The following is a 26,503-nucleotide window of genomic DNA, read 5'->3' on the forward strand; positions in this document are numbered from 1 at the left end:
TTTGCAATGCTAATTAAAGACAGGCAGTGTAATGACTCCAACTTTTCTCTTTTTGCCCAAGATTGCTCTCATTACCAGGGCCCTCTGTGGTTCTGTACAGCAGTCGGGGGTGTTGCCTTTCCACGGGAACTGCACTGTGGGTCCTGGGGTCAGTGCTCAGTCTCCTAGCATATGTGAAGGTGTGCAGCCACCCTGCCACCTATCTCAGGACAGTCCTGCCAGTCCAGAAATAAACTCTGCCCTCCGCTGCCCGGCGCTCAGCCTGCGCCACGCGCCAGCATGTCATCTAGAGCCTTCACTATGCACTGGGTCGCTCTTACTGTATTTGAAAGGCAGACACAGAGGCAGCTTCTGTCTGCAGGCTCACTTCCCACATGCCAGCAACAGCCAGCGCTGGCCCAGAGGCCCAAACTCTGGTCTCTCACATGGAAGCAGGGACAGATCCATGAGCGTGCACCTGCCCCCTCCCAGGGTGCTCGAGAGCAGGATGTTGGGATTGAAGCAGGCATCGTCTGGACTGCTGTGCCCAATGCCGCCCTGTCTTCTCCCGCAGGGCGACCGCGTGTCAGGGCGTGGGCGTGCTGTTTCTCTGTTCCCCGCTCGGTGGACGTCTGGCTTATTTCCACTTTCTGCTAACCTGACGCCGGCCTCAATGCTCGCACACAGGTTTCTGCGTGGACAGAGGCGTTGGCGCTTCACGGGCGCACGGTGCCGGGAGGGGAGCCCGGGTCAGGCAGAGCCCTGTGCTTGGTTTCAGGGAGAGTGGCCGGACGGTTTCCTGCAGCAACCAGGCCTGTGCACACTCCGACCAGCAACACAGGCTCGGCCCAGCTCCTCCTCAGCCCGGCCAGCAACTGCTCCGTCCGTCGGTGGCTGCAGCCATTTTCACAGCTGGGGGGAGGCGGGGCTGTGTCCTCTGGCTTTGCTGTGCATTTCCCCGCCTGGCCCTGCTGAGCGTCTTCGCCCTGTGCCCGTTGCTCTCTGGAGAAATGTCTGCTAGCCTTTCACGCTGACCTGTCACGCCACGGCGTCTGCTCCCCCCTTATTAGACAGGATTTGCCTTTTCGCTTTCTTGATGGCGTCTTGTGAACTCGCAAAGGCTTTCATTTTTACGACGTCTGATTGGTCCACATTTCTCTTGTCACTTGTGATCCTGGAGCTGGATCTCAGAACCACGGCTGAGCCCAGGTCATAGGGATCCCCCTCGAGGTTTCGAGTTGTGGCTAGACCACAGTCCAGGCTCTCGGCACAGGCCCTGGGGGTGCCGAAGCCCACCTCAGACACCGGACAGCCGCTGTCCTCACAGAGAGCACTGCCTGCTGGACACTGCCCCCACCTGCTGAGCAGCCTGGACTGCTCCAATGGAAATCCGCTGAGCTCCAGCATCAGTGTGCACTTCCAGGTTCCAATTCCATTCCACGGATCTGTGCGTGTCCGTGTCCCTGGGAGCCTGTCCCGTGTCCCACGGATCTGTGCGTGTCCGTGTCCCCGGGAGCCTGTCCCATGTCCCACGGATCTGGGCGTGTCCGTGTCCCTGGGAGTCTGTCCTGTGTCCCACTGATCTGTGTGTATGTCTGTGTCCCTGGGAGCCTGTCCTGTGTCCCACGGATCTGTGCATGTCCGTGTCCATGGCAGCCTGCCTTGTTCACTGGAGCTCTACACGTGGGGAAATCGGTGAACACGGCTCTTGCACTTTGTCCACTGTTTTGCATCCATTCTCACGTTCACTGGGTGTCCCACGCTCCCTGGGTGTCCCATGCTCCCTGGGTGTCCTACCCTGGGTGTCCCATGCTCCCTGGGTGTCCTACCCTGGGTGTCCTACCCTGGGTGTCCCACGCTCCCTGGGTGTCCTACCCTGGGTGTCCTACGCTCCCTAGGTGTCCCACGTTCGCTGGGTGTCCCACGCTCCTTGGGTGTCCTATGCTTGCTGGGTGTGCCACACTCACTAGGTGTCCTACCTTTGCTGGGTGTCCCACGCTCCCTGGGTGTCCTGCAGCCCTGACAGCCTCAGTGGCCCTGACTGCTTCCCAGGGCCTCATGCAGGTTCTGTGTGACCACGCGGCGCTCACCTCTTCCCTTGCAGCCTGGGTGTCGCCTCGCAGAGGAGGGCCGTCCACCCACCGTGCTCGCCTCCCTTAGCAGCGACCTGGCTAACAGCACCTTTAAGATCCCCTGGGAGTCCTGCGACCAAGCCGGAGACTCCACAGACTGTCACATGACTTCCGGCCTGACCTCAGGAGCTTGAAGAACAGTGAACAGTGAACAGCCATCGAATACCAAGCAACACGAGGGAGCCCGAAGGCTGCTCGAGGCTGAACTAGGGCATGTGTCATCCTGATGGAGACCTCGGCCTCCTGGCCGCGTCACTCTCCAGAGATGAGGGGTGATGAACTCGGATGACCACGCGTTCGCTCTGTAAGTGGACATGGGGGCAGGAGCAGCAGCCCCCAGGCAACAACGCCCCCACCGACCCCACCCTGCACAGCAGAGCTCCGCCCGGCCTCAGATAAGGAACCATCAGCACCTGCCCCTCGGCTACAGGAGTCCCTGTGGTTCCGGACACCAAACACCCAAAGTGGCCTCACCCAGAGGTCAACGAGGACACTGCTGATCAGAGCCCGTCCTCCAGCCTGCGACCCACAGACCCTGGGTCCTGTCGGGAGGGCGGGGGAGGGGAGGGGCCGCTGCAGGGAGAGAATCCCACATTCGAGGCAGTGGGACCAGGGAGTCGACATGAGCTGTGGCTGCCCCAGTGGTGCCTGGCTGCACCTTGACCGTGGCTGGTCCTGCCTGAGCCCATGTGAAAGCCAGGCTCCCTGCCCACCCGTCTGCCACCCACAAGGCAGTAGCGAACTTCTGGAATCCCGGCCACAGGTGTGTGCTTGGCGAGGGACACACCCCTCTGTCCCTGCAGGGCGGGTGCGGGGCTGACCCTGGCCCACTGATCTCCGTGTGGCCAGTCCAGGTCCCAAACCACGAGCTGCAGGAGCCCCCCAGGCACCCACAGGTCTGACCGCAGGACCACGGCCACCGAGCCCACGCCCGCACCCCCAGCCTCTACCTCTTGGCTTCCTCCAGGTGGCACAGGTACTCGTAGGCGATGTTCTGCCGCCGCCTCTCGTCCATCTCCTCCGCAGAGAGCCTCTCATCGTCCACGATCGCTGCGGACACAGGGCGCAGAGCGTCACTCCCGGCAGCCTCCGCCCCACACACTCACACTCACGCCAGCAGCACCGTCCCTCCAGGCTCGCCCGGGAGGCAGCAAAGAGCCCACGGCACGCGTCTGTCCCCAGTCCTGGACGGAATCACAGTCTAGAGCCCCTCCCACGCACGGAGAAGGACGAGGGACCCCAGGTCAGGAGAACAAAGTCTCCGGCTCCTCCCTCACCTCTTTCTTGGCGCTGACAACAGAACCTTCTGCCCAGGAGAAAGCGCAGTCCCCGCGGGCCTCACCTGTGCACCAACACGGCTGCCCGCCTGTCAGCAGCACACGGAGCCACAGCCCCGGGTGCCAGGTGACCGGCGCCGCGCTCCCTGCCCACACCTCCTGCCCTTCATTCCCATCCACGGGGCCGTGTGTCCCTCTTCACCCTGACTGCCCGTGACCGGTCCAGTGTCTGCTGTGTCCGTTCACTCACGGAGGAAGACCCGTGCCTGTGTGTGCAGGCTTGCAGGCGTCACACGAGCATGCTTGTGTTCACACATGTGCACGCCACGTGCAATCCATGTGTGTGGCCCGTGTGTGACCACACATGTACTGCACGTGCATGTGTTCACACATGGAGCTGTGTTCTGTTCGCTGCGTGGTATGTGTATGCACACACGCGTGTACGTGCACCACTTGCATCAGGGGAGGACATCAGTGTTGCCAGCCACACAGGCGGGAGGGAGAAGGAGCGAGGGACGCCCCCGCTAAAACCCCGGCAGACACAGGAACCAAGGCCGAGTGCTGAACTCTGGAGCCAAACGACGCTGGGTGCTGAAGACCTGACACGGACACTACACTGCACAGGCTGCAGGGCGCGACACTCAACCCGGCCCTAACGATGCAGCCAGGCTGTAAGCACAGAGCCCGGGCAGACGCTCCCTCTCAGAGCACCGCCCGTGGGGGTTTTCTGTGCCGGCTGCAGACACGGGAAACTCACTGGGGCCGCGGGGGCCGTGCCCAAGTGAGGCCAGAACACAGCTGAGCACACGCTCTGGGGTCTCTGTGGACAACGAGGGGGAAAGGGACCTGCAGAGGAAGGTGTGCACCTGCAGCACCCAGGGCAGCTTCCTCTCCCCCCAGCACTCCCCTAGGCTCCACCCCTGAGCAGGGGCCCCACCCACCAGGACCAGCACCACCAGCAGCAACAACAGCCACTCTTTTCAGCAATAACCCAACCTGCTCCACGTTAAGGGGGTCTCATTCTTCAGGGGGTGCAGGGGCTTTCCCAACTTCCATGCCCCCATCCCTGCCTGGGGCTCCTCCTGCAACAGGTGCAGCCGCCCAGCCCCGCCCCCTCCACTGCAGCAGCGGCTCTGTGCTGTGGCCCGGCCTCGGCCCCCACTCGCCGTCTGGCGGAGCTCCGCCTCCCACAGGACACAGCTCTGCGTGGCAGCTGCCTCTCCTCCCACTGCTGTGTGTGCTGCAGCCAGGAACAGCCCCGCCCACCACCACTTCCGAGGGTGACACCCTCGACTGCGTCTCGGCTGGAACCCAGGACTGCCCTGTCAGCACCGAGGGCACACATGCACACACACATACATGCATGCTCACACGCACAAGGTTTAAAGCTGACCTCACGACAGAATCCGACCCACCTTCCGGGTCACCCCAAACTCCTCCTCCCTGAGCTCCGGGCAGCCCTGGGCGTGGGCAGTCCCCTCGGGAGGCAGACCCGTCCTAGGAGCGTCCAGCATGCCTCCCAGCCAGGCCATACCGGAACAAACAGTCTTGTACCAGGAAAGCCCCGTAAGGTCTCCAAATTATCCATGTGGGGCAATTCTGTTTGCGTAGCACACTGAATAAAGCACAGGTGTGGCCACTAGTGGCGCCCAGGCCACAGACCTTGTGCACTGGGCTCACACATGCAGGTCCAGCTCCCAGCTCTCCCGTGTGGGCACGTGTGAGCCCGGGGCAGAGGTGACACAGCAGAGACCGTCCCTCACGGCTGCCCGTCCCCCTGCCCCGCCTCTGCTCACGGGTAGAGACTATCTCTGGTCACCATGCCCTGGCGCCCTCCCAGGCTGCCAATCTAGAAGCCGCCGGGTCCTCCAGTCCTCAGCACAGACTGGGCGGCCACTGGACTCGCCCTGTGCTGGGAGAGCCACCGGGGAGCTGAGCATGGTCACTTATGCAGGGCTCTGTGTGCGGCCATGCAGTTCCCACCACCGCCTGGCCAGGCTCCGGCACACCAGGTGTGCCGGGCAGGCAGGCACAAGAGCCCCGCCCTCACCCCTGCCACTGCTGCCGCGGGGTCCAGGTGAGCCGGGAAGGAGCTCATCCCCCACAGCCCCAGGGCCTGGAGCTGCTCGCGTGTGAACAGACTTGGGCACCCCACAGCACCCTCGCCAGCGCCTCTGCCGGGCTGAGCCCTGAGAAACGTGGGTGCAGGGCAGGACTCGGCTTCTGGACTTCGCAGCAGCTCCACAACACCAGCTGCGCTGCCTACAATGCGCCCCTGCTGTTTTTAAGACTTACTTATTTGAAACACAAAGGCAGATAAGACAAAGGAGAGACAGAAAGAATCTTCTATCCACTCATTCACTGTCCCCAAAAGGCTGCAATGGCCAGGGCTGGGCTAGGCTGAAGCCAGGAGCCTGGAACCCCAACCAGGTCTCCCACTGGGTGCAGGGGCCCAAGTGCTTGGACCATCTTCTACTGCTTTCCCAGCCGCATCAGCAGGGAGCTGGACTGGAAGTGGAGAAGCCAGGTCTCAAGCTGGTGCCCATGTAGGTGCTGGCACTGCAGGCGGGAGCTGAAGCTGCTACACTACAACGCTGGCTGATAAAGATTAGCTTATTATTTATTTGCAAGAGAGCATCAGAGGGCCTCCTCTGGTTTGCTCCCTAAGTGGCTGCAAGAGCTGGGTCTGGGTCAGGCTGAAGGCAGGAGCCAGGAGCTTCTTCGGGGTCTCCCACACAGGTGCGGGGGCCCAGGCACTTGGGCCATCTTCCACTGCTTTTCCAGGCCATAGCAGGGAGCTGGATTGGAAGTGGAGCAACAGGGACTGGAATCAGTTCCATAGGGGATGCCAGTGTTGCAGACAGTGGCTTAACCTGTCACGCCACGATGCTGTCCCGATGTTGCTGCTCTAAAATAACTACATTCCTGGGCCGGCCGGTGTTGTTTATAGCAGTTAAAGCCAGTGCCTGCAGTGCCAGCATCCCATACGCATGCCACTGTATGTCCCAGCTGCTCCACTTCCAATCCAGCTCCCTGCTATGGCCTGGGAAAGCACTGGAAGGTGGTCCAAGTGTTTGAGCCCCTGCACCCACGTGGGAGACCTGGAAGAGGGCCTTACTCCTGCCTTCAGCCTGGCTCAGCCCTGGACATTGTGGCCATCTGTGGAGTAAACCAGCACATGGATGACCTCTCTCTCTCTGTCTCTCCCTCTCTGACTTTCATATCAATAATCTTTAAAAACAAAGTAACTCCATTGCACAGAAGCCATCTGAGACGGCGAACTCGGAGCTTGGGGCAGCCGGACAGTGGGTGGAGGAGTGACAGGGAAGCCCACCCTGGGGCAGGGCATTCCGCAGGCTGTACCCCAGGGGTCCTCAGAACGCCCACGACAACTGTGTGTTGGGGAAAAGAGCACACACGGATTTCAGAACATTTCGCACCAAAACAAACGTCTCTTCTGACTCCCTTTCTCACGGGCAGTGCCCTCGGGGAAGGCGGAGCTGCCGGGAACTCTGGGATCCATTTCCCAAGAACACACAGCCCCACGCCCTGTGCTCCGGGCTCCCCTGCCAATGTTCAATGTCTCCATGCCTGGACACCAAGGCCACCGTCCCCTTTGCATTGCAGCTCATTCATTTGCTCCGCAAACACAGAGCGGCTGCCCGGTGCCAGCCCGTCCTGGGGACACAAAGTGACTAGCGTGACTCACCAGGCCTCTGCAAGTTTGTCAGAACGACAGGTGCCTGCCCTTGGGGGCATCAACTACAGGACGGGGCAGGGCTGTTCAGAAAAGGGGACAAGATCAGGGACGGGAAGTCGCCGACGCGCACACAGCTCAGCTGCAATGCGCACAGGTGCTCTGCACAACTCCGGCGTCCTCGGCTGTCATTGGGCTGTGCACGGAGGCGCCCACCCAGGCAGGACCCTCCACGGCCAGGCCGCCACCCTCGGAATGTACGGAGTCGTCCCAGAGCCGGGGTTCACACTCCACAGACGGCTCCGGAAGCACAACTGACGCCAAGACACTAAGACCGGGGCAGGGCTGGGATGGCGAGGAGCCGGCCGAAGTCCACGGCCCAGGCAGCCACACCAGGCAGGTTGTTATGGTTTCACACCGGCCACCGCGGCTGCTTCATCTTGGACTTCAAGGACCACAGGATCAAATGCCCTTAAACAGAATCCCCCGAAAACAGGCAAATCCGCGGTCGGAGCCACGTTCACTGGCACTTGAAGAGTCCGACACTGACGGCGACCACGCTCACAGGTAAAACCTGGGGGCCTCAGGTCCCTCCAGTTCCCGACCATGGCCGAGCACACAGCCGGGGCCCAGGCCAGGCTGCTGGGTGTGTGCTGAACCTGGTGCCTGCAGGCACAGGTGACGTGGGCTCCCGCTGGCCCTGCAGGGGGCACCGCCCTGACACAAGCACGGCCGTCTCCAGCGTCTGCAGCCATCCTCCTGGCTGCCCTGGAGCCCCGAGCCCCCAGCCCCCAGCCCCCAGGGCCATCAGAGGAGCAGCCCGCTCCACCAGATGCTCCTCCGTGTGACGACCCCGCACGGAGCCCTGGTCACCTGCACTGCCCCCACGGAGCCCTGTCTTCAGGTCAGTGCCAGCAACTCCAGCTTCTCCCAGGAGCCAGAGACCCTGCCCAGCACCGGGAAGACACCTGGGGTCAACACCAGCTGTGGGTGGTCCCGGGGCAGTGCCGAGCCTGCCACGCCCTCCTGAGGTCCCCCACAGCTGACAGCCACCGACGGGCTCCTGTGACTGTATTTTTCCTGTGAAATCCATGCTCCTGTCTCGAGAAAGCACAGAGGCTCCTCTCTCAGAGACGCAGAACCAGCAGAGCAATCCGACTGTGCCAGCAAGGCAAGGGCTGAGAAGACAAAGACTGAACTCCAGAAGGCAACCCCGGGCCGCCACCCACGGGCGAGAGCGCGACGGGGCGCCCGGCTCCCGGCTCCGGCTGCCGTGGGGAAGCCCCGTCTCTCCGTCACTCTGCTTCCAGTGAGCAAACCTCGAGGAAGAGTCGGGGTGTGAGAAGCTGAGAACGCCGGGGCCGAGCAGGGCAGAGGAGGCTGCGGGCTGTGAGGGGGAGAAGCCCAGGATGCTCTGCACCAGCAGGATGGGCGAGGGCGGGCACGAGGAGGGGAGCAGCAGGAAGCGGCAGCCGCTTCGTGACTTCCGAGGCTGGGGGTGGCAACCACGCGGTGCCCAGGAGCCAAGCTATGGACAGATGAGTTCGTACGACGAAGGGGAAGACGCAGGCGCAGCCACGGGTCCAGGGACCCACCAGGAAGCCGACTCTACCCCGAAACTCGCATTTGCAAGTGGAACGCCTCGTAGCAGACGGGCGAGAACAGCCGGGCCCATCCACGCAGCCACGCCCACATTTGCGTGAGCGAGCACTGACACACGAGTCAGGACGTCAGTGCCTACAACACCACCAGGAACTCAGCTCCCAGACGGGTCTGCCAGGAACACGGCGGGTGCCAACGGCAGTCCTGGATGGAGAACGCTGCAGTGTGACGGGGGCACCCACTGAGGACCAGCAGGGGACGCCCTGGAGAAGGCCCCACGCCCGTGCCAACCACGGCCCGGCCCTGAACACACACACTTCTGTGCATCACAGACAGCCTCCGAGACACGGCTGTACCATCAGCTCTGGGGGCCCAGCTGGTGCCGTGCTCGGGGTGACACCAGCACACGGTGGGAAGTGACTCCCGCCTGGGGAAGTAACAGCCCGGGGGCAGCAGAGCTGTGGGCATTCAGACCAGGCTCGGCCTCCAACTGCGCACCTCCCGGTCTGACACCAGGGCAGGGCGCCAAGGTCTGCACAGGGAGCCTGCTCTGCATCCAACGCCCAGAGACCCTCGCACAGCAGCCGCCCTACATGCAATGGGTGAGACTTCAGGGTCAAGGCACTGCTCCTCCTGCAGACGCCAGCTCCCTGCCAGGAGGTGGGAGCCACCCTGGGGTGCAGCACAAGGGGGCCGGCACACCCCACGGGCCCCAGATCCAGGCGGCTGAGGCTCCTAACAGCCGACTGAGCGGTCACAGAGAGGAGTGGGTGGGTGAGGACGGGTGTGTGCGTGGGGACCGCTAGGGGCATGCAGCTGGTGCGAATACGCGCCCGCGGGAAGTTCCCATCAGGAGACTCAACACTCGGAGAGTGATCCAGCCCCTCACGGTCCTGAGGCCAGCACAGCCCACGGGGGCAGCCACACTGCTCCCCTGCAGTCAGGTCCGGAGCAGGGGAGAGGCACGCCGGGCACCCGCCCCTGGGCCCTGGAGCTCAAAGCCTCTGCTTCCGGGAGACCCAAGCGGGACTGTCCCCTCTCCCTCCCCAAAGTCTCTGGGCTTCCCGAGGAGCCCAGGAGCAGGGAACAGGATGTGAGGGGACAACACACGGTCAAGGAGTCGGCAGTGTCTCCTGTTGCAACAGCCTCTCCATGCAGCCCTGGCACCCGAGACGGCTCCAGTGGAACGGCCCCCAGCCCACTGGACAAGAGCCGCCCCGTCCCCAGTTACCAAACCTCCCTCTGCGCCCACGGATCTGTCGTCCCCCGCACCCCTAGGTGACAGCCCTGATCTGGGGCTGAGTGACTAAGACCCCCGTATCCCACACCACGTGCCTGGGCTCACACCTGGCACCAGCTTCCTGCCGGTGCACACCCTCAAGTCCTTGGGTCCCTGCCACGCCCGTGGGAGGCCTGGACGGAGCTCCTGGATCCTAACTTCTGGCTTCAGCCCAGCCCAAGCCCAGCTGTTGGACAGATTTGGGGAGTGAACCAATGGGTATGAGATCTGTGTGTCTCTTAAATGAAAGAACAGTAAAATTACAAATCAGGCGGACAAAATCAGGTGGATTCCGTCTGCAGCCAGCTCCGTGAGACACGTCTCCCGCACACCTGCACGTGCGCCTGGCCGCTCGGCTGCCCATCAGGACATCCACAGTCCCATAGATGCGCAGAGGCTGGGACGGCGCCGCCTCCCGTCTGGGAGCACAGCCTGCAGCAGCCTGCCCCTCACCCCACGCCTGGAGGAAGCAGCCCCGCCTTCCAGGCCCTATGGACCCCCCCACTCCAGGCACCCCAGGCCATGTCAGCCATGGAGAAACAGCCCCCGGGGACAAGTGGGAGTGGGGAGGCCCACAGACAGCTCTCAGCAGGGACAGTCTCCTTCACGCGGAGCCTTCAAGAGCCATCCGTCTTGCACCCCACTGCACGGTGACCTGCATTTCACCCCGAACCAGAAAACGGAGCTCCAAGACACGGCCCACGAGTGCCCCAGGCCAGGCCCGGCTCCCAGCCGGCAGTGAGGCCTCGGGCAGGAGGAGCAGCTCTCTCGCCCGGCTGGGCCCACACATGGCTGTGCAGGTGCAGGCAGCTTCCCGGGAAGCATGGTATTCCAGGCACTCGGCCCCCGCTGCCCCAACCGCTGTGAGCCACGGAGCCCATGACCGTGGGGAGGGAGGGCATGGCCCAGGAGCAGCCAGGATTCGCGTCCCTGTCTGGTCTCCCCACACCTCGCCTGGGCTAGGCTCTCCTCTGGACACCCAGGTTCCCACCTGAATGTCTTCCTCCACCGGCCCCCAGACACACCCAGAGGTCCCTCATCTAAAAACTCTCCATCATGCGCTGTTTTCCGACCCGCCTTTCTCCTGAGTCAGCACAGGGAGCAGAGAGCGGGCGGATGGGACGCACAGTAAAGGCCCTGCTACTGGTTGGTCAGCAGTGCCCAGGAGACGGTGACAGCCAGCACCGGCACACCCCGAGCGCTCCCCACACACACACAGCTCTGTCTCCAACTTGGCCTCTTCCGCAGTTGCAGGTTAGAGCCGCAGCTCCCTGATGTGACCCTCACTTAAGACAGAGTTAGCTCAGCCGCTGCCCCCAGGGGTTTCCACCTCTGCCCACGACAGCACGCGGCACTGTGTTCCGTGAACAAACCCACGCCTTGGGAGAGCGCCTCGCCTGCCTCTCAGGTGCTGCCCCCCATCTTCCGAGGGGTGTACTTCTGCATCGACCTCTCCCAGCTCTGGGCCCATGGCTGGCACGAGCAGTGTGCACCGGGGGGGGGGGGGGGGGGCACTCAGACGTGACACGCAGCTGGCGGGCGTCACTCCAACCACGTGGGGAGCTGTTAGAAACCACGATGGAAGCAGGACGGTCAACAGGCAGCTGCGGCCACGCCCAGCCCCTGGGACACTCAGGACAGGCAGTGTCTGCCCACCTTCCCTTCCTGCCAGAGAGCCCGGGGACTTGGGGGAGGCCAGCCAGAGAGGTCAGAGCCACACACGCCGGCCCACATCCTGGGCTGCGAGTTCCCTGCCCTTTTTCCAGCATGTTCTATCCTATTCCTGAAAAACAAGGGGATCCTATTACAGGGCCGCTCTACAGCTCTCCGCACCAGGAAATGCAAGCACAGACCCCCTCCGTCCCCACCGACGTCACTGCTGTCCAAGGAGCGCTGGCTGTCGCCAGTCCCACTCCTCCAGCCTGGGACAGCCGTGCCCTTGTCTTTCGGGCCCGCTGACCCCCAACTTCACAGTTCCAACCACGAGACGCTTCCCCACGGTGACACGCACACCGCGACATCATACACGGAGTTCGGGGCACACGGTGACGCCCACGCTGATGACCTGAGGACGGCGCGTCCACTCTCTGCCTGCCATCTGTCACTCTGATACTTGTGAGGAGGGACGGTGAGCCCACGCAGTCAACCGTCCCACGCATGGGGCCACGGTGAGCTGCTGACTCTGTCATTCCTTCCTCCTCCCTGCACCCCCGCACCAGGGCAGACGTGCGGACTGCGTGCCAACTGCCCCCCCCCCCCCCCGTACTCAAATTACAAGGGAAGAACATGTGAAAGTGGCTTTGACAGAGACAGGGCCAGGGCTAGCGTGGCGGTGCAGGAGGTTAAGCTGTGGCTGGTGACGCTGGCATCTCTCCGGGCACTGGTGGTTCCAGTCCAGGCTGCTCCACTCCGGTCCAGCTCCCTGCTGTGGCCTGGGAAAGCAGTGGAAGATGGCCTGAGCACTCGCGCCCCTGCACCCGTGTGGGAGCCCTGGACCGAGCTCCTGGCTCCTGGCTTCTCTCTGGCCATTGCGGACATTTGAAGGGTGAATCAGTGGATGGAAGATCTCTCTCCCTGTAACTCTGATCTTCAAAGAAATAAATCTTTTTTTAAAAGAGAAAGTGTCAGGAAAGGGTTGAAACTTGACCTTGCAGAGTGAGAGCTTGCTCAGGGACGGCACTGAAACCCCAGCGGCAGAGTCCCCAGGTGAGCGCCCGCCCTTCACCAAACCCTGGCTGGGCCTCGGATGTGAGCCACGTTCCGTGGCAGCAGCCGGTGCTCAGCTCAGCAGCTCTGTGCCGGGGCTTCCCATGTGGCTCCTGCTCTTCCTGACACCCGGGGGCCAGAGCCCAACCTCACCTGGAGGAAAGCAGCCCAGAGACCGGGCAGCCACCCAGGGTGCCCCTCCCACACACCCAGACCTCCACCACCCCCGCTTCACACGAGATGGCCATGACAGTGAGGACCGCAGCCTGCCGCTGAGCCCAGGGATGAGGGAGGCTCTGGGGAGCCCCCGCACCCAGACCAGGGCTTCTCCCCGGGGCAGCCCTGCGGCCCAGCAGCGACCCCGGGAGGGGAGCCGTTCACAGGCAGCTGCACGAGGGGAGGGGCCGGCGTTCTCGCACCTGCCCTGTGCCCGCCCCCGAGCCTGGGCGTGGGGAGGGGCTCACTGTCCTTCCACCCCAGGACACACACAGCAGCCTACTCCATGGTGGCTCAAGGGCGGGGTAGGCCGCGCAGAGCCATCAGACTGGGTTCACCACTGGGACGGCACTCCCACCCAAGAAAACGACCCCAGATGGCTGTGCTCACCCTTGCCCAGGGTTTCCGGACAAGGAATTCCCTGGTCTCCCCAGGAGGCGAGAAAGCAGACCCAGCGCCGGGGCCAGGCCCCGCGGCCAGGCTGTGCACACAGCTCCCTCACCCGCTCCAGCTCTCGGGCCGCACCCGGGGAGCACGCAGGAAGCACGTCGGCCAGCTCCGCAAGGAGGGACTTGGACATAGGCTCGGCGCCCGCCAGTTCCTTCCCTTCCGCCACGGGCACTCCCTGGCCAGTGGCGCCCCCTCCCACTGCTTCCAGGCCTGACCTCCCTCCCATACAAATCCCCACTCAACACCCAGGTTCCAACGCCCTCTCTGCCAGCGGCACATGGGGCACTGGCACCCTCACGTCTGATGCAAGATGGGTGCTGTGTGTGCAGTGGAGCTGGTCACAGCACTGCACGCTGAGGACACGGGCAGACACGGGGACAGCGCACGGTACAGACATGGTGACAGCGTGCATGGCGGCTGAGTGCCAGAGGGTATCTGTCTGGTGCGAGCCTGAGCCCGGGGCCGCTGTGCTCAGCTCTGCGGGAAGCACCTGTCACAGCCGCACCCTTGCAGCCCCCCATCCCCTCTTCCTTTTGGCTCTTCCCCCCCACCCCATGCCCCGGACGCCACCTCGCAAGAGCGGGCAAGGAGGGAGCTGGTTCTGTGTTCCTGCTGACGGGAGAGACTTCACCGGCACGCAGCCGGCGAGGCCCACAGGGACCCACATGGAGGAACAGCAGCGGGGGCGCTGAGCAGCAGTGGTGGGAGAGTCGGCAGCCCCTCTCACGACCACCCGCAGCCGGGCCGCACGTTCCGTTGATCTCACAGGACTCCACTGACTGCACAGCACCCGCACCAGGTGGCAACTACACCGGGGTCCCCCAGGAGGGCATGGAAATGCACAGATTACAGCACAGGGACTTTGACCATTTTGCAACAAAGTTCTCCTATAATTCCACTCCCCCATGAATGTTTCCAAGCCTCTGCCTAGCATTTCTGGGTAGCCAATGAGAACCCCCTGGCCCAGCGCACAGGAACAGGCCCAGGACCCGCCCTGAAGCGAGGGGCGACTCCGCCCACCAGGCTGGGACGGGCAGCAGGTGCTTGAGCCGAGTTCCTCTGCAGGTCACGGAAACGGACACGGGGTGAAGAGGCCCCGGCAGGAGGCTCAGGTGACGCGGTTCGGCCAGGGTGTGGAGGAGTCGAGAGCTCGCAGACGCCAGCGTGCTGGCCCCTCAGCCTCCTCGCTCACCCCAGCCAGGCTGCCGTCACCAAGCCCCTCCCGGGAGTGTCCCCACCGCCCCCTGCAGCTCTGCAGAAGGCCTGGTCCTGGTCCTGAAGCAGAGCAGGGTGTGGACAGGAGGCTCGGCCGCTGTCACCACGTCTTTCTTCCCAGCACACAGGATGATGCTGGTGGCACTGCCAAAAGTGCCCCAAATGCTACACTGTAAGAGCTGACCCCCAGCTGGCTGCCACTCAGCCCTATGATGTCACAGTGATGTAACTGTAGGAGCTGACCCCCGGCTGGCTGTCACTCAGCTCCATGACGTCACAGTGATGTAACTGTAAGAGCTGACCCCCGGCTGGGCTGTCACTCAGCCTCACTCATGACATCACAGTGATGTAGGAGCTGACCCCAGGCTGGCTGTCACTTAGCTCCATGACATCACAGTGATGTAACTGTAAGAGCTGACCCCCGGCTGGCTGTCACTCAGCCCCATGACATCACAGTGACGTAACTGTAAGAGCTAACCCCAGGCTGGCCGTCACTCAGCCTCACTCATGATGTCACAGTGATGTAGGAGCTGACCCCAGGCCGGCCGTCACCAAGCCCCATGACGTCACAGTCACGTAACTGTAAGAGCTGACCCCAGGCTGGCCGTCACCAAGCCCCATGACGTCACAGTCACGTAACTGTAAGAGCTGACCCCAGGCTGGCTGGCTGTCACCCTCACGAGGTCTCTGTCATGTGGACAGGCAGGACGCTCCCTCTGCTTCCTTCCGGACTGGCGCACGCACAGCACCGAGCACAGGGGCCAGGCTGACGTGAGCCCCGGGTTCCAGTTTCAGCTCCCACGCTGGCCCGTCCCTCGCGGCCGCCTCCCACTCTCTCGAAGGGAAGTCAGCTGCCGGCGCAGCCAGGGGAAGAGGCCACACAGGCAGGCTCCAGACAAGAGTCTGCTGAGACCCGCTGACAGGTGCAGGCGAGGTAAAGGACCAGCCAGGACACAGCCCGGGGGAGCCCCTGCAGAGGCGCCCGCTCCACGCTCGCACGCGAGGAGGAAGGGCTGTTTAGAGACGCAGTGACAGAACCAGGAACGCACTAACACCCTGCGTGAAATGGTATCTCTGGTCTGTGTGTGCTGTGCGTATGTGTTCATGTAGTGGGTGCATGTGTACGGGTGTGTGTGCCTGTATGTGAGGCATGTGCACATGCACTGCCATATGTGGTGTGTGCACACGCGATACACATGCCTGTGCATGTGTGGTGTGTGTATGCACATGCGTGTGTGCCCATGTGTGAGGCATGTGTATGTGATATGCATGTGATGTATGTGCACACGTGTTATGTACATGTCTCTTGTGTGCACATGTATGTCTGTGTGGTGTGTGCACATGCATGTTTGTGTGCCCATGTGTGAGGCACGTGCATGTGATATGCATGTGATGTACACACACGTGTGTTATGTACATGTCTGTGTGTGCGCATGCGTGTCTGTGTGCCCATGTGTGAGGCATGTGTATGTGATGTGCACGCACATGTGTTATGTACATGTCTCTGTGCGTGTGCACATGCATGTCTGTGTGTGATGTGTGCCCCTTTATTCTGCCACGGCAAGGATACTCAGAGCACACGTCGTGTGACCGTGGGCGAGGCTAGTCCCCATCAGTGGCCGTCAGTTCTCCCACCGAGCACCGCCAGGTTCGGGCCCTGCAGGGGACGGGAGGACCAGCTCGCCTGATGCCGTCAGCTGGCAGAGGAAACCTGGAGAAGAGGGCGTCCAAATGCTCTCGGTGTTACCTCTGCGCACTACACCCGAGGGTTACCCACAACCTTCATTCTAGGTTTTTCTCCCAGGATGGCAATGTACTGCTTCTAAAATCTCCCTCTTATCTTTTCGGAAGTTGGTCTCGGGGGTGACGCACCTGCAGGCTGTCCTCCAGCACCACGGCTGGGCAGAGCAGGGGCAGCCCGTGGCCTGGATGGGACGAATTGTGCCTCGCTCCTGTGCTGCAGATCTGGCCCAGGTCCCCAGGGCTTCCCCAGGCAGGCACTGGCCCTGGCCTCTCAGCAGGAGTGGTCTCCCAAGAGCCCGGCACAGCCCCCCAGCAGGCTCCTTTCAAAGGGAGCAGAGGGGGCCCCCAAGACGACGGGCTCAGCCATCCTCCTTTATTGGTGAAGCACTCAGTGCTCCGTGGAGCTGCAGGTGCCTGCTGTGGGGACAGAACGCACGCACACTCTCCCCCGCAGGGGGATGGCTTCGCACTCTCCACACAGTGCCCAGGGCACCTGCCTCGCTCCCTCCTGTGGTACCCAGCAGCTGCACAGAGACACAGTCCCAGGGTCGCAAGAGCTCAACACAGCAGACAGCCCGAGCTCGGGAAACAGGCGCCTGCCTGCCCGCCAGTCACCCCTGTAGAGCCGGGCAACCCACAAGGTGGGCTGGAGCCCTTTGCTGGGGTCCCCTGAGGCCTCTGCTTGGATGGGGCCTGGGTGCCAGCCGCTGCCCAGAGGCCGTCCATCTGCTGCTTCTCTGAGCTGGGCTGGACACGCCCATACGGGGTGCAGCCCTGGGTCTCAGGCTGTCCTGTTAAAGCATTCCCCCATGCCACGTAAGCCACGGCAGGCAATGCCCACCCCCGACAACCTGCACGGCTGCAGATGGAGCAGGCACACCTGTAGCGTGCACACACACACAAACACACACACAGGCGGCCAGGAGCCGGCTGCGCCCCTCAGGCAGGCGGCTGCCTCCCCTCCACCTCGTGACTCAGCCCTGATCACCGCTGGGTTACTCCAGGTGCGGCCTCTCACTGTCCCCATCTCTGGGGGCCTGCGAGCCACACGGAGGCCCCAGCCAGCCTGCAGTGTACCAGCCCTGCCACGCACAAGAGGCCCCTAGCCAGGCGAGCACGGCCCAGAGAGCCCTCACTTAAAACCCAGCACCAGAGACTCATCAGGGTGGAAATCCCAGACACACAGCTGTGCCCTGAGCAGTGGAAAAAGCAGAATCCTGCTGGTGGCAGAAAGGGCTCTGGGGGCAGGGTGGGGCGCACACCTTGTCTCCTGGAAGGGCGGGCCTTTCGCTGTCAATCACACCCACGGCACGCCCTGACGGCCCAGGAAAGGGCATCCCAAAGCCTGGGCAAGGCCAACGCACTCCAGCATGGGAAGGGACGGGGCACGCAGCGTTTGCCCAGCGCCAGGGTGCCTGGGGTCCCGTACCCAAGGACAACAGACATGCTGCCACCCAGGAGGCCCTTGCGTGCCTCTCGGTGCCCCGGTCCCACCCTGGGTGCCCACCAAGCACCTGCCAGCCCCCCGCCCTCACAGCAAGGCTTCTCCCCGTGGCTCGGAGAGAGCCCACGCGGGCTGGGACAGCAGGACGCAGAAGCCAGGGGCTGTCCTTCCAGCACAAGGCCGCTGTGCCCTCTTCATGGCCATGTCACCGGCCACGGCCGCGGCAGTGGGAGCCGGAAGGGGCTGACACGGCACAGCCTGCACCCTCGGCTCAGCAGCACGCACGTCCCGGGGACGGGGGCCTGCAGAGGAAGCACGTGTGGCATAGTTCAGCTTCCCCAGAAAGGTGCCCGGCCCCCAGGGGCACGGCGGGTGAGGCCCACTCCACAAAGCAGGGCAGTGCCCATCGCCATGGGCAGGGGCCAGTGGACCCGGTCTGCCCGGCACAGGCCCAGCCAACGCTGTGACCCGGAAGTGATGCGCAGAAGCCCCTCCAGTGTGACCTTCCTGCCATGACACAGCAAGACCGCGGGCCTGGCCAGCTCCTGCAGAGCCGCACCTGAGTGCAATTAGGTCTAATTCGGCCTTGCTGGTGAGCTGCCAGCGGGCAGACGTGTGTTCACCACAAACAGAGCGCCCGCGACAGGAGCCCAGTACCCGGCTTGAGGGCGTCGAGAGGCGCAGACGGCCACAGGCCGTGGGAAACTGTTCTCAGCTGGGATCAGACTGTTGGCCCCAGCAAGCATGGAAAAACATTTCTGTGTGACACACGTGCTGACCCGTGAGACACAATGTCACGGAGCCCAGGAGCACAGCTGACGGGCATCAGAGGAGCAGCCCACAAGGCGAAGGCATGCAGGTCACCTCCAGGTCAGAGGCCACCGCCACACCAGCCCTTGACCTCAGAGGGGAGCAACCCAGCAAGGTCAGCCCCTAGCCCCAGGCCCCGTCCCCAGCCCCAGGCCCTGCCCCCAGCAAGGTCGGGGAGGGTGGGGGACATCTCTAGCACCAGGCCCCTCCCCAGCAAGGTCAGCCCCCAGCCCCAGCCCCAGGCCCCCAGCCCTAGGCCCCCAGCACCAGGCCCCGCCCCCAGCAAGGTCAGCCCCCAGCACCAGGACCCCAGCACCAGGCCCCGCCCCCAGCAAGGTCTGGAGGGTGGGGGACATCTCTAGCACCAGGTCCACCCCCAGCAAGGTCAGCTCCCCCAGCCCCAGGCCCCCAGCCCTAGGCCCCCAGCACCAGGACCTGGCCCCTAGCAAGGTCAGCCCCCAGCACCAGGCCCCGCCCCCAGCAAGGTCAGCCCCCAGCACCAGGCCCCGCCCCCAGCAAGGTCTGGAGGGTGGGGGACATCTCTAGCACCAGGCCCCGCCCCCAGCAAGGTCAGCTCCCCCAGCCCCAGGCCCCCAGCCCTAGGCCTCCAGCACCAGGACCTGGCCCCTAGCAAGGTCAGCCCCCAGCACCAGGCCCCGCCCCCAGCAAGGTCAGCCCCCAGCACCAGGCCCCGCCCCCAGCAAGGTCAGCCCCCAGCACCAGGCCCCGCCCCCAGCAAGGTTAGTCCCCTACCACTCCATGGAATTAGTCTCCATGCCTCGGCCTGGCCCAGCCCTGGCGATTGGAGAACGATGGACGACATCGCTCGCTCTCTTTTCAAATAAGTCAAATCTTATTTTCTGCTTCCTGGCAGAGACCAGAGCATTTTCTCATTCTAACACGGCGCAGTACACACAAATCAAAGAAAACCTGAAGCAGCGGCAAGTACTGACCCAGAACCCCCGGTGCAGGTGCCGGGCCGCGGCACGACGCTGAGCCACGCTTCCTGCCACAGCTGGAACCCCACGGGTCAGACAGGCATGCCGACACTGCCTACCAAAGACCGCATCCACAGATAAAATGTGGGAGCCACGCCAACTCTCAGGAATCCCTCTGCTTAATGGAGAAAGGACGGACGAAGTGTCAAAGTGTCGTCTCTGGGGCCCCACCCTCCCCGCCTCTGCCACCACAGCCCCACACCTGTAACCCCTGCGAGGGGAGGGCGCCCTGGGGCACCTGCGCCCGAGCACTCACATCCCTGCTAACACGCGGGACCCTTCCGGAAACAGAAGGAACGCACACTCTGAACTGTCCTGGGGGAATGGAGGAGGGCGACCTGACCCCCCAGGTGTCCACGCCCGCTCCTCCGGGCCTCCAGGAAGCCAGCACTGAGCTCACCTGACCGGTCAGCAGATTCCAGGCTCTCCCTTGCAGATCACATCCGTGTCCCACAGGACAGAAAAGCCACCTTACCGCTGCCCCACCGTAACTGTCATCAGACAAGAACCCATGCAGAAGCTGATGCCGGGGCGTGTGCCGGGTCCCCAAGTGGGGGCTCAGCTCCGGCCACGCACTCCTGCTGTGGCTTCCCAGCTGAACCTGCTCTGCTGACACGGCCGCCAGACCCTCAAGGGGCCCGGGAGGAGGTCCGGGCAGCTGCAGGGCCAGTGGACACTCAGCTGAGCCCTTGCCCAACACATCTGAGCCCAGGGTCATGTGGGAGCGGAAATGGCCACGAGGGATGGAGAGGACGAGGGGACGGCGGTGAGGAAGCCCTGGCCCCCGATGCTCCCGTACCTGCACCTGTCCCAGCAGGGTCCCAGCCTGGCAGAGGTGCCAGCCAGATGCCCAGAGGCCTCCAAATGAGGTCCCTGGCCTCCCCACGCCCACTTCACCCGGCCACTGGGCCTGGGACACCTAAGGAAAACGTCCTCCGGGGTGTGTCCCAGGGATGCCTAGGGAATGCGCCACCCACGTCAGGACGCCACTTGAGGCGCCAGCAATCGCAGGTCTGAGGGGCTGGGTCCCAGCCCCAGCTGCACCTCGGGCTCAGCTTGCTGCTGCTGCACCCCCCCCCCCAAGCGAGGGAGACCTGGATGGAGATTCAGGCTACCATGGGCATATGGGGGGTGAGCCAGCAGGGGAAGGTGTCCCTCCATCTATCTGTCTCTGTCTCTCTCTCCAGGGAAGAAAAGTACAACAAAACGAAGAAGAAAGAAGTGCCTTCTAAGGAATTTCAAATAAGGAGAAGGCACTCCAGGGAGGGCGTGCCAGTGACCCCCCCCCCCCCCCCCCCCCCGCACTCAGCCTGCTCTGCTCTGCCTACAGATAAAAGGACTCCAGGACCCAGTCCCTCCCAGTTCTGCACACGGCCCCTCCCCTCTGGGCCCCGCCCCGCACCTAACCACACACAGCCCAGGCAACACTCCCGGTACCTCCCCGAGGTCACCTTCACCGGCCCCACCCTCCCCAGGACACCTTGCCAGCCCGCAGAGACACCTGCTGCTGCTCCTGTCCCACGTTCTCCTGAAAGCTGTGACCAGCGAAGCAGCATCTGCCTCACCCACACGCTGGGTGCACAGGAGGCACTCACACCGTGGCTGTGTGCACCTGTGCCAGGAGCCCACCCCCGGGGCACATCGGTGCCATGCCCCCTCAGGAGGAGGTCAGAATTCAAATCCACATGTACAGTCTCCAGAGGATCTGCTGCTGCTCATCACCCCGCCTGTACAGGAGAGCAGGCAGCCGAGGAGCCCGCCCGGCCACCCATGCCACCTGCTCCTGGCCACCTGCCCCCTCCCCGCCAGAGGCGCGTCCGGCACGTGACACACATGCGTCACAAGCTGTTGTGCCAGGAGTGGCCCGGGGGGGCTCCTGGAGTGGGGCGGCCTCGTCCCAGGGAGCAGTGGTGCTGTCTGGGAAGCCTGGCTGTGCTTGGCGGGGAGCAGTAACACGGGGAGACCACGGGTGCTCTTGGGGACAGTGAGCAGGTGACAACAGCACACGAATAGCAGCCCGGAGTGGAGACTTCACGCCCTGTCCCACGGCCTGCCCGGCTGGCTCACCTGCCCCCGTGCCATCCTCCATGTGTCTGCTACCACGGGGACTGTGGTGACCACTGGCCACTTGCACACCTGCCTTCTAGCTGCAGGAGCCAGGGACCAGCTGTGTCACCCAGGGGACGGGGGCAGCAGCCCGTCCATGGCTCCGGAGACAACAGGGGCGGCTGACACCCTGGAGACGACCAAGTCCCGCAACCCGCTCGGCAGTTCAAGCTCAGGCCCTCCCAAGCCAGTCACTGTGGCTAAGAGCGCGTGTAATTAGAGCTAAAAGCGTACGAAAACAACACTCCCGCTGCTGACCTCAAGGCCCTTCAGGAAGCTTAACTGCAGCACCGGCACCCGAGGGAGGCCCTGGACACAGGCCCACCGAGGCCTCCTCGGCCGCTCAGCAGCACGGGTGTTCACGCCCCATGGTTCAGAACTCTGTGCCACGCCCTCCGACGGCAGGGGGCCGGGCCCGACAGCCTCAGCCTGCACCCCCACCCCACCCCCCGGGACCCGCACGCACCAGACGCAGGGTGCACTTTCTGCAGGAAGCAACAGGGAAGCCCTGCTGACTGTGACTTTCACAACATATCTCACGAGAGGAAGGATCTGGGTTTGGCAGGGGTAGGAAGCCACAGCCGTTAGGGACCCGAAGGGGCGTGACCAGCAGCGGGCGCCCGAGCGTTGATGCACGACCCACAAAGAGTGAAATCACCTGCCCCGCTACCGCCACGCCTGTGAGCACACAAGGAACTGGGACAGAACTTGCGGGCGTCTTCCAAAGTAACTTGGCAGATCCCCCACAGCTTGTGACAACGGCTCGGAAGCCACTGCAAGTCAGACCGAAACGGAAGTGTGTGCGCACGGGGTCTCCGATTGCAGTCACACAGCTGCCGCTCCCCACCCGCTGGGCACTGCGTGGCTGAGCAGCCTGCAGCCTTGCCCTGCAGATACGGACATCCCAGGCTGCGGGGAGCATGGCCCACGCAGCCGGCGTCAAACTCGGTAACCGGACTTCCGCAGCCTGTGCTGTATCAGGGCCGAGCAGGCTGAGAGAGCTCTGAGACCCGGCGCCGGTGCAGGGGCCAGGGAGACAGTGCCAAAGAGGCCAGGCCCGAGCGGCTGCAACGGCCCAACCCGAGCCACCCAGTCGTCGCTATCACAAGCATCTCGCGGACATCTAGCCCTGGAGCAGAAGCTAAGCCCTGCAGAAGTGCCGACTGCTAAGAGTTGGAGTGAGCCTGATGAGGTTCCGCTGGAACTGTGCCCCCCAAACCACATGGAAAAGCCCAGTCCTTCCCCCGGCCGCCCGGAGAGCAGCCGGCGGCATCGCCGACCCGGGGACGGTGACGGGGGCCCGGAAGGCAGCCACCAGAAGCTGAACTGCCCCCGGCCTGACTGCCCGGTGCGGGAGGAGCCTGTCTACACTCAGGTGTAGCCCTGGGGTGGTGTCTTGCCAACACAGCATGAGCGCACCTCACTCACACACCTGTCAGGCATCCAGATGCTGGTTTAAACACAGCAGGCTACTGTCCCGCTGACCCAAATGTCCCCCGTGTCTTACTGCTAAGTGGCCCCTGTGCCGCACCACCCTGGGGACCGATGGGGAACGCCAGCCCCTCTGTGCAGGCTGCAGGGACACAGGAAGCCCCGGCCCCACCCTGACGCCCAGCACCGAAGGGGCCGCTAGTTCTCCAAGTCAGGGCAGAGCGCTGGGGCCTGCCGAGCAGACCCAGGCCCCGCCTCGCCGACGGCAGGGGTCCCGCGGGAAACCAGCCAGCATGGAAGAGACCCTGGGCAAGAAGACAGGGGAGGGAAAGGGGCCGGGCGCCAGGGCCGCCCGGTGCACGACCTGCCCCAGGCAGCGCCACCGAGGCCGGCCCGGGCCGGGGACACCCGGGGGCAGAGGCCCAACCTTCTGTTTGCTTTAAAGGAAATACTTCCTGGCACAGGTTTGGGACTCTGAACTCTGCGCACGGAGCCACGTGGTCCGCGCTCATCTGGCTCAGTCCGCTTGCGATTGGTCCGAGCCACCTCCTCCCGAAGCAGCCCCCGGCACGGGCTCGCCGGGTCACGCGGGCTCCGGGCCCCGCCGCCGGCCCCGCGCGGGCGCCAGGGGCCCGGGGCTGCCCCTTCCGGCTTCGGCAGCCGGGGGAACTCACCTGGGCCCCGGCCGGCTCGGCGCGGCGAAGTCCAGGGAGCGCGGCCGGAGGCGGCGCCCGCGGGGGCCCCCAGCGCGCCCGGGCCACCTGTAGCCGCCCGCGAGAGCGGACTCGCCCGGCCTGGGCGGGAAGAATCGGAGACCAACGGCGCCCCCGGCCCGAGCCGCCGCGGCCCGAATCCTCACCTGACACCCCCGGGACCCCCGCCCCGCCGACCCGGGGCGCAGCCCTGCGCCCACTCCGAGTTTGGGGTGGGGGGCGGGCTGCCGCCTGCCGGCAGCGGACAGGAATTCAGGGAGGGCGCTGGCGACTCCGCCAGGCCCCTGGAGGCCGAAGCCCACTCCTCCGCCGGTCCCGCGGCCCGCGGCCCGCACTTACAGCCGTAGCGGGGCCTCTGCAGCGGCGGCCCCTCCTCATGGGGCATCCTGCGCGCCTGCGGGGGCCCTCCCGGGGCGCGCCCCCCGCGGCTCCCCTCGCTGGCCAGCTCGCGGGCTGCGCGCGCTCCGACCCGCCCGCCTGTGTGTCCCGAGCGAGCCCCGGGCTCCGCCGCCGCCGCCGCCCCGAGCGGGAGTGCGCTGCGCCCTGCGCCCCGCGCCCTGCGCCGCCCCGCGGGCTTCCTTTCTCCGCGCCCGCCCCGTTACTCCGAGCGGCGGGAGCGCCGCAGCGACCCCTACCGCGTGCGGGGCGCAGCGCCGCGCGCCCGGGACCGCCCCTCCTCGCTGGGCCCGGGACGCCGAGAGCCCGGCGGCGCGGGGAGCCCTGACCCCGGCCGGCGCGCGAGGCCCAGCCTGGTGGCCGGCAGTGCGGGGCCGGCGGCGCGGTTTCCTCTCCGCCCGTGCCGCCGGGCGCCAACTTTTTTTTTTTTTTTTTCCAAGTTGCGTCTGAGACTTTGGTCTCCAGAATGCGGGTTCAGCTCTCCGCACGGGAAGCCGGGCGCGCGGGCCAAGGCTGCCCCGCATCCACTGGGTGCGAACTGCGCCCGGCGGGAAACGAGACCGCGGAGGCTGATCCAGAACCGGGCGTCCCCTGCGGTGGGCAGCGGGTTCGCCGAGTGCGGTGGGACCCGGGCTGGGCCCCAGTGCTGGGGTGTGCAGCGCGGCCGGGGGCTGGGGACCTTGCGTGGCCGCCAACGCCAGGGGCGGTGCTCGGGGCTCTCCCCGGAGCAGGGCAGGATATGAGAATGCATCACACCTGCCTGACTCCTTAAAAAGCAGGCGCACAGCTGGGCTGGGAGGGCTCCTCAGAGGGGCCTGGATTCCACCTGCGTGGGGAGCCTTGCCCCGGTGTTTTTACTAAGCCGGCAGTCCGGGCCCAGGTCACCTGCAGGCTGAGCTCTGATTCAGAGCCCAGGTGAGAGGCCGTGGGGCCGCAGGTGGGGGATCACTGAGAACACGGTGGTCAGGGGCTCAGGGGCGCAAGCGGAGGGGGACTGTCCCGTCCCAGGACACAGGTGAGGCCAGGCTGACCAGCGGCCCCGGGGCAGGCCTGGACACTGTCCACTGTTGGGGAGCAGTGAGCTTGGGCACCAGCTGCCAATGCCGGGGAGCTGGGGAGGGCACCCTGGAGCGGATGAGGTGCCGAACCCCATGGAAGAGAGAGGCGAGCGCCTGGGGGTGCCGCGGCAGGCTGAGGCCATGTCAGTAGCACGGGCTACACACTTCCACAGCCGAGACAGACACCACGGAGGGGACACACACCTCTGTCCACTGCGGGACGGGCAGGGGAGCCGGCCACAGCTTCTCGTCCAGCTTCTCCGTGGCTGGGCCTCCCCGGGAGTGGCAGGTGTTTGTGAGACAGGAGCCCCCGGTGTCCACAGGGGCTGACGGTCACCTGGGCGTCTGGGCTCATGGGGCTGGGTGAAGCCCCCCTCAGCAGCCCGTGAGAGGGCTGTGACGCAGAACGGGGCGGGGGGCTGGATCTCGGGTGTGGCTGCGGGAGTGGGTGACAGGCAGGGGCGCGGCTTGCATGGACTTTAAACAACAAAACTGAGGCTATCTAGTGAAAAAAAGGTTCACCAGGCACAGAGTTTTTAATTCCAAATAGAAGGCAACACTGGGAAGCTGCTGGGTGTAGTCTTCTAAAGCAACATTGTTTAAAACATCCTTGGAGCGGGTGTTCCCCTAGGGTTTCAGACCCCCTGTTGGGATTGCCTGTGCTACACCCTGAGTGCCTGCGTTCCATTCCGGGCTCCGGCTCCTGATTCCGGCTCCCTGCCAATGCAGACCCAAGAAGCCGCAGTGATGGCTCAAGCGACGGAGTCTGTGTCATTCACGTGGGAGACCTGGATGGAGGGCCCAGCTCCAGCCTGGCTCAGCCCCTGGTGGTTGTGGGCATTTGGGGAGTGAGCCGGTGGTTGAGAGGTCTCAGTGTCCCTCAAATAACTTCTCCCCGCCGGGAAGTTCAGTACCTGCCTTCGGGGCCACCTGCAGGGCCGGCATCCCATATGGGCACTGGTTTGAGTCCTGGCTGCTCCACTTCCAATCCAGCTCCCTGGAAAGTCGTTCTGAGTCCGTCTTTAGCCACCAGCATGCCCTTTGCCCCCGACTCCGCCTGCCTGACCTTAGCCCTGGGGAACCTGCCTGCAGCAGAGCCCCGGTCCTCACTCTCACCCCCGCCTCACTAGCACGCCCTCCTGAGAGCTGCCCTAGCTGGTGGACGCAGACCAGGGGGCATGGCCGTCTCAGCAGAGCCGCACCACTCATCAGGGAACGAAAAGTAAACTCACAAGTCGTGCAGAATGAGGG

The 26,503-nt window shown here is 64.4% G+C and overlaps 1 protein-coding gene across 1 annotated transcript in view; it reads right to left on the reverse strand.

The window, feature by feature from the left end:
- The window catches only part of IQGAP2 (IQ motif containing GTPase activating protein 2), a 214,306-nt gene extending 189,999 nt beyond the window's left edge, over window positions 1-24,307 (reverse strand). The window contains exons 1-2 of the mRNA XM_062212560.1: window positions 24,138-24,307; window positions 3,062-3,161 (exon numbers count right to left, since the gene is read on the reverse strand). Coding sequence (XP_062068544.1) covers window positions 3,062-3,161; window positions 24,138-24,183 — 146 coding nt within the window. The 5' untranslated portion in view covers window positions 24,184-24,307. The remainder of the gene's footprint in view (window positions 1-3,061; window positions 3,162-24,137) is intronic.
- Window positions 24,308-26,503: the final 2,196 nt, after the last annotated feature.

The sequence above is a fragment of the Lepus europaeus genome, chromosome 15 (genome assembly GCF_033115175.1).
Source record: "Lepus europaeus isolate LE1 chromosome 15, mLepTim1.pri, whole genome shotgun sequence".
Classification (NCBI taxonomy): domain Eukaryota; kingdom Metazoa; phylum Chordata; class Mammalia; order Lagomorpha; family Leporidae; genus Lepus; species Lepus europaeus.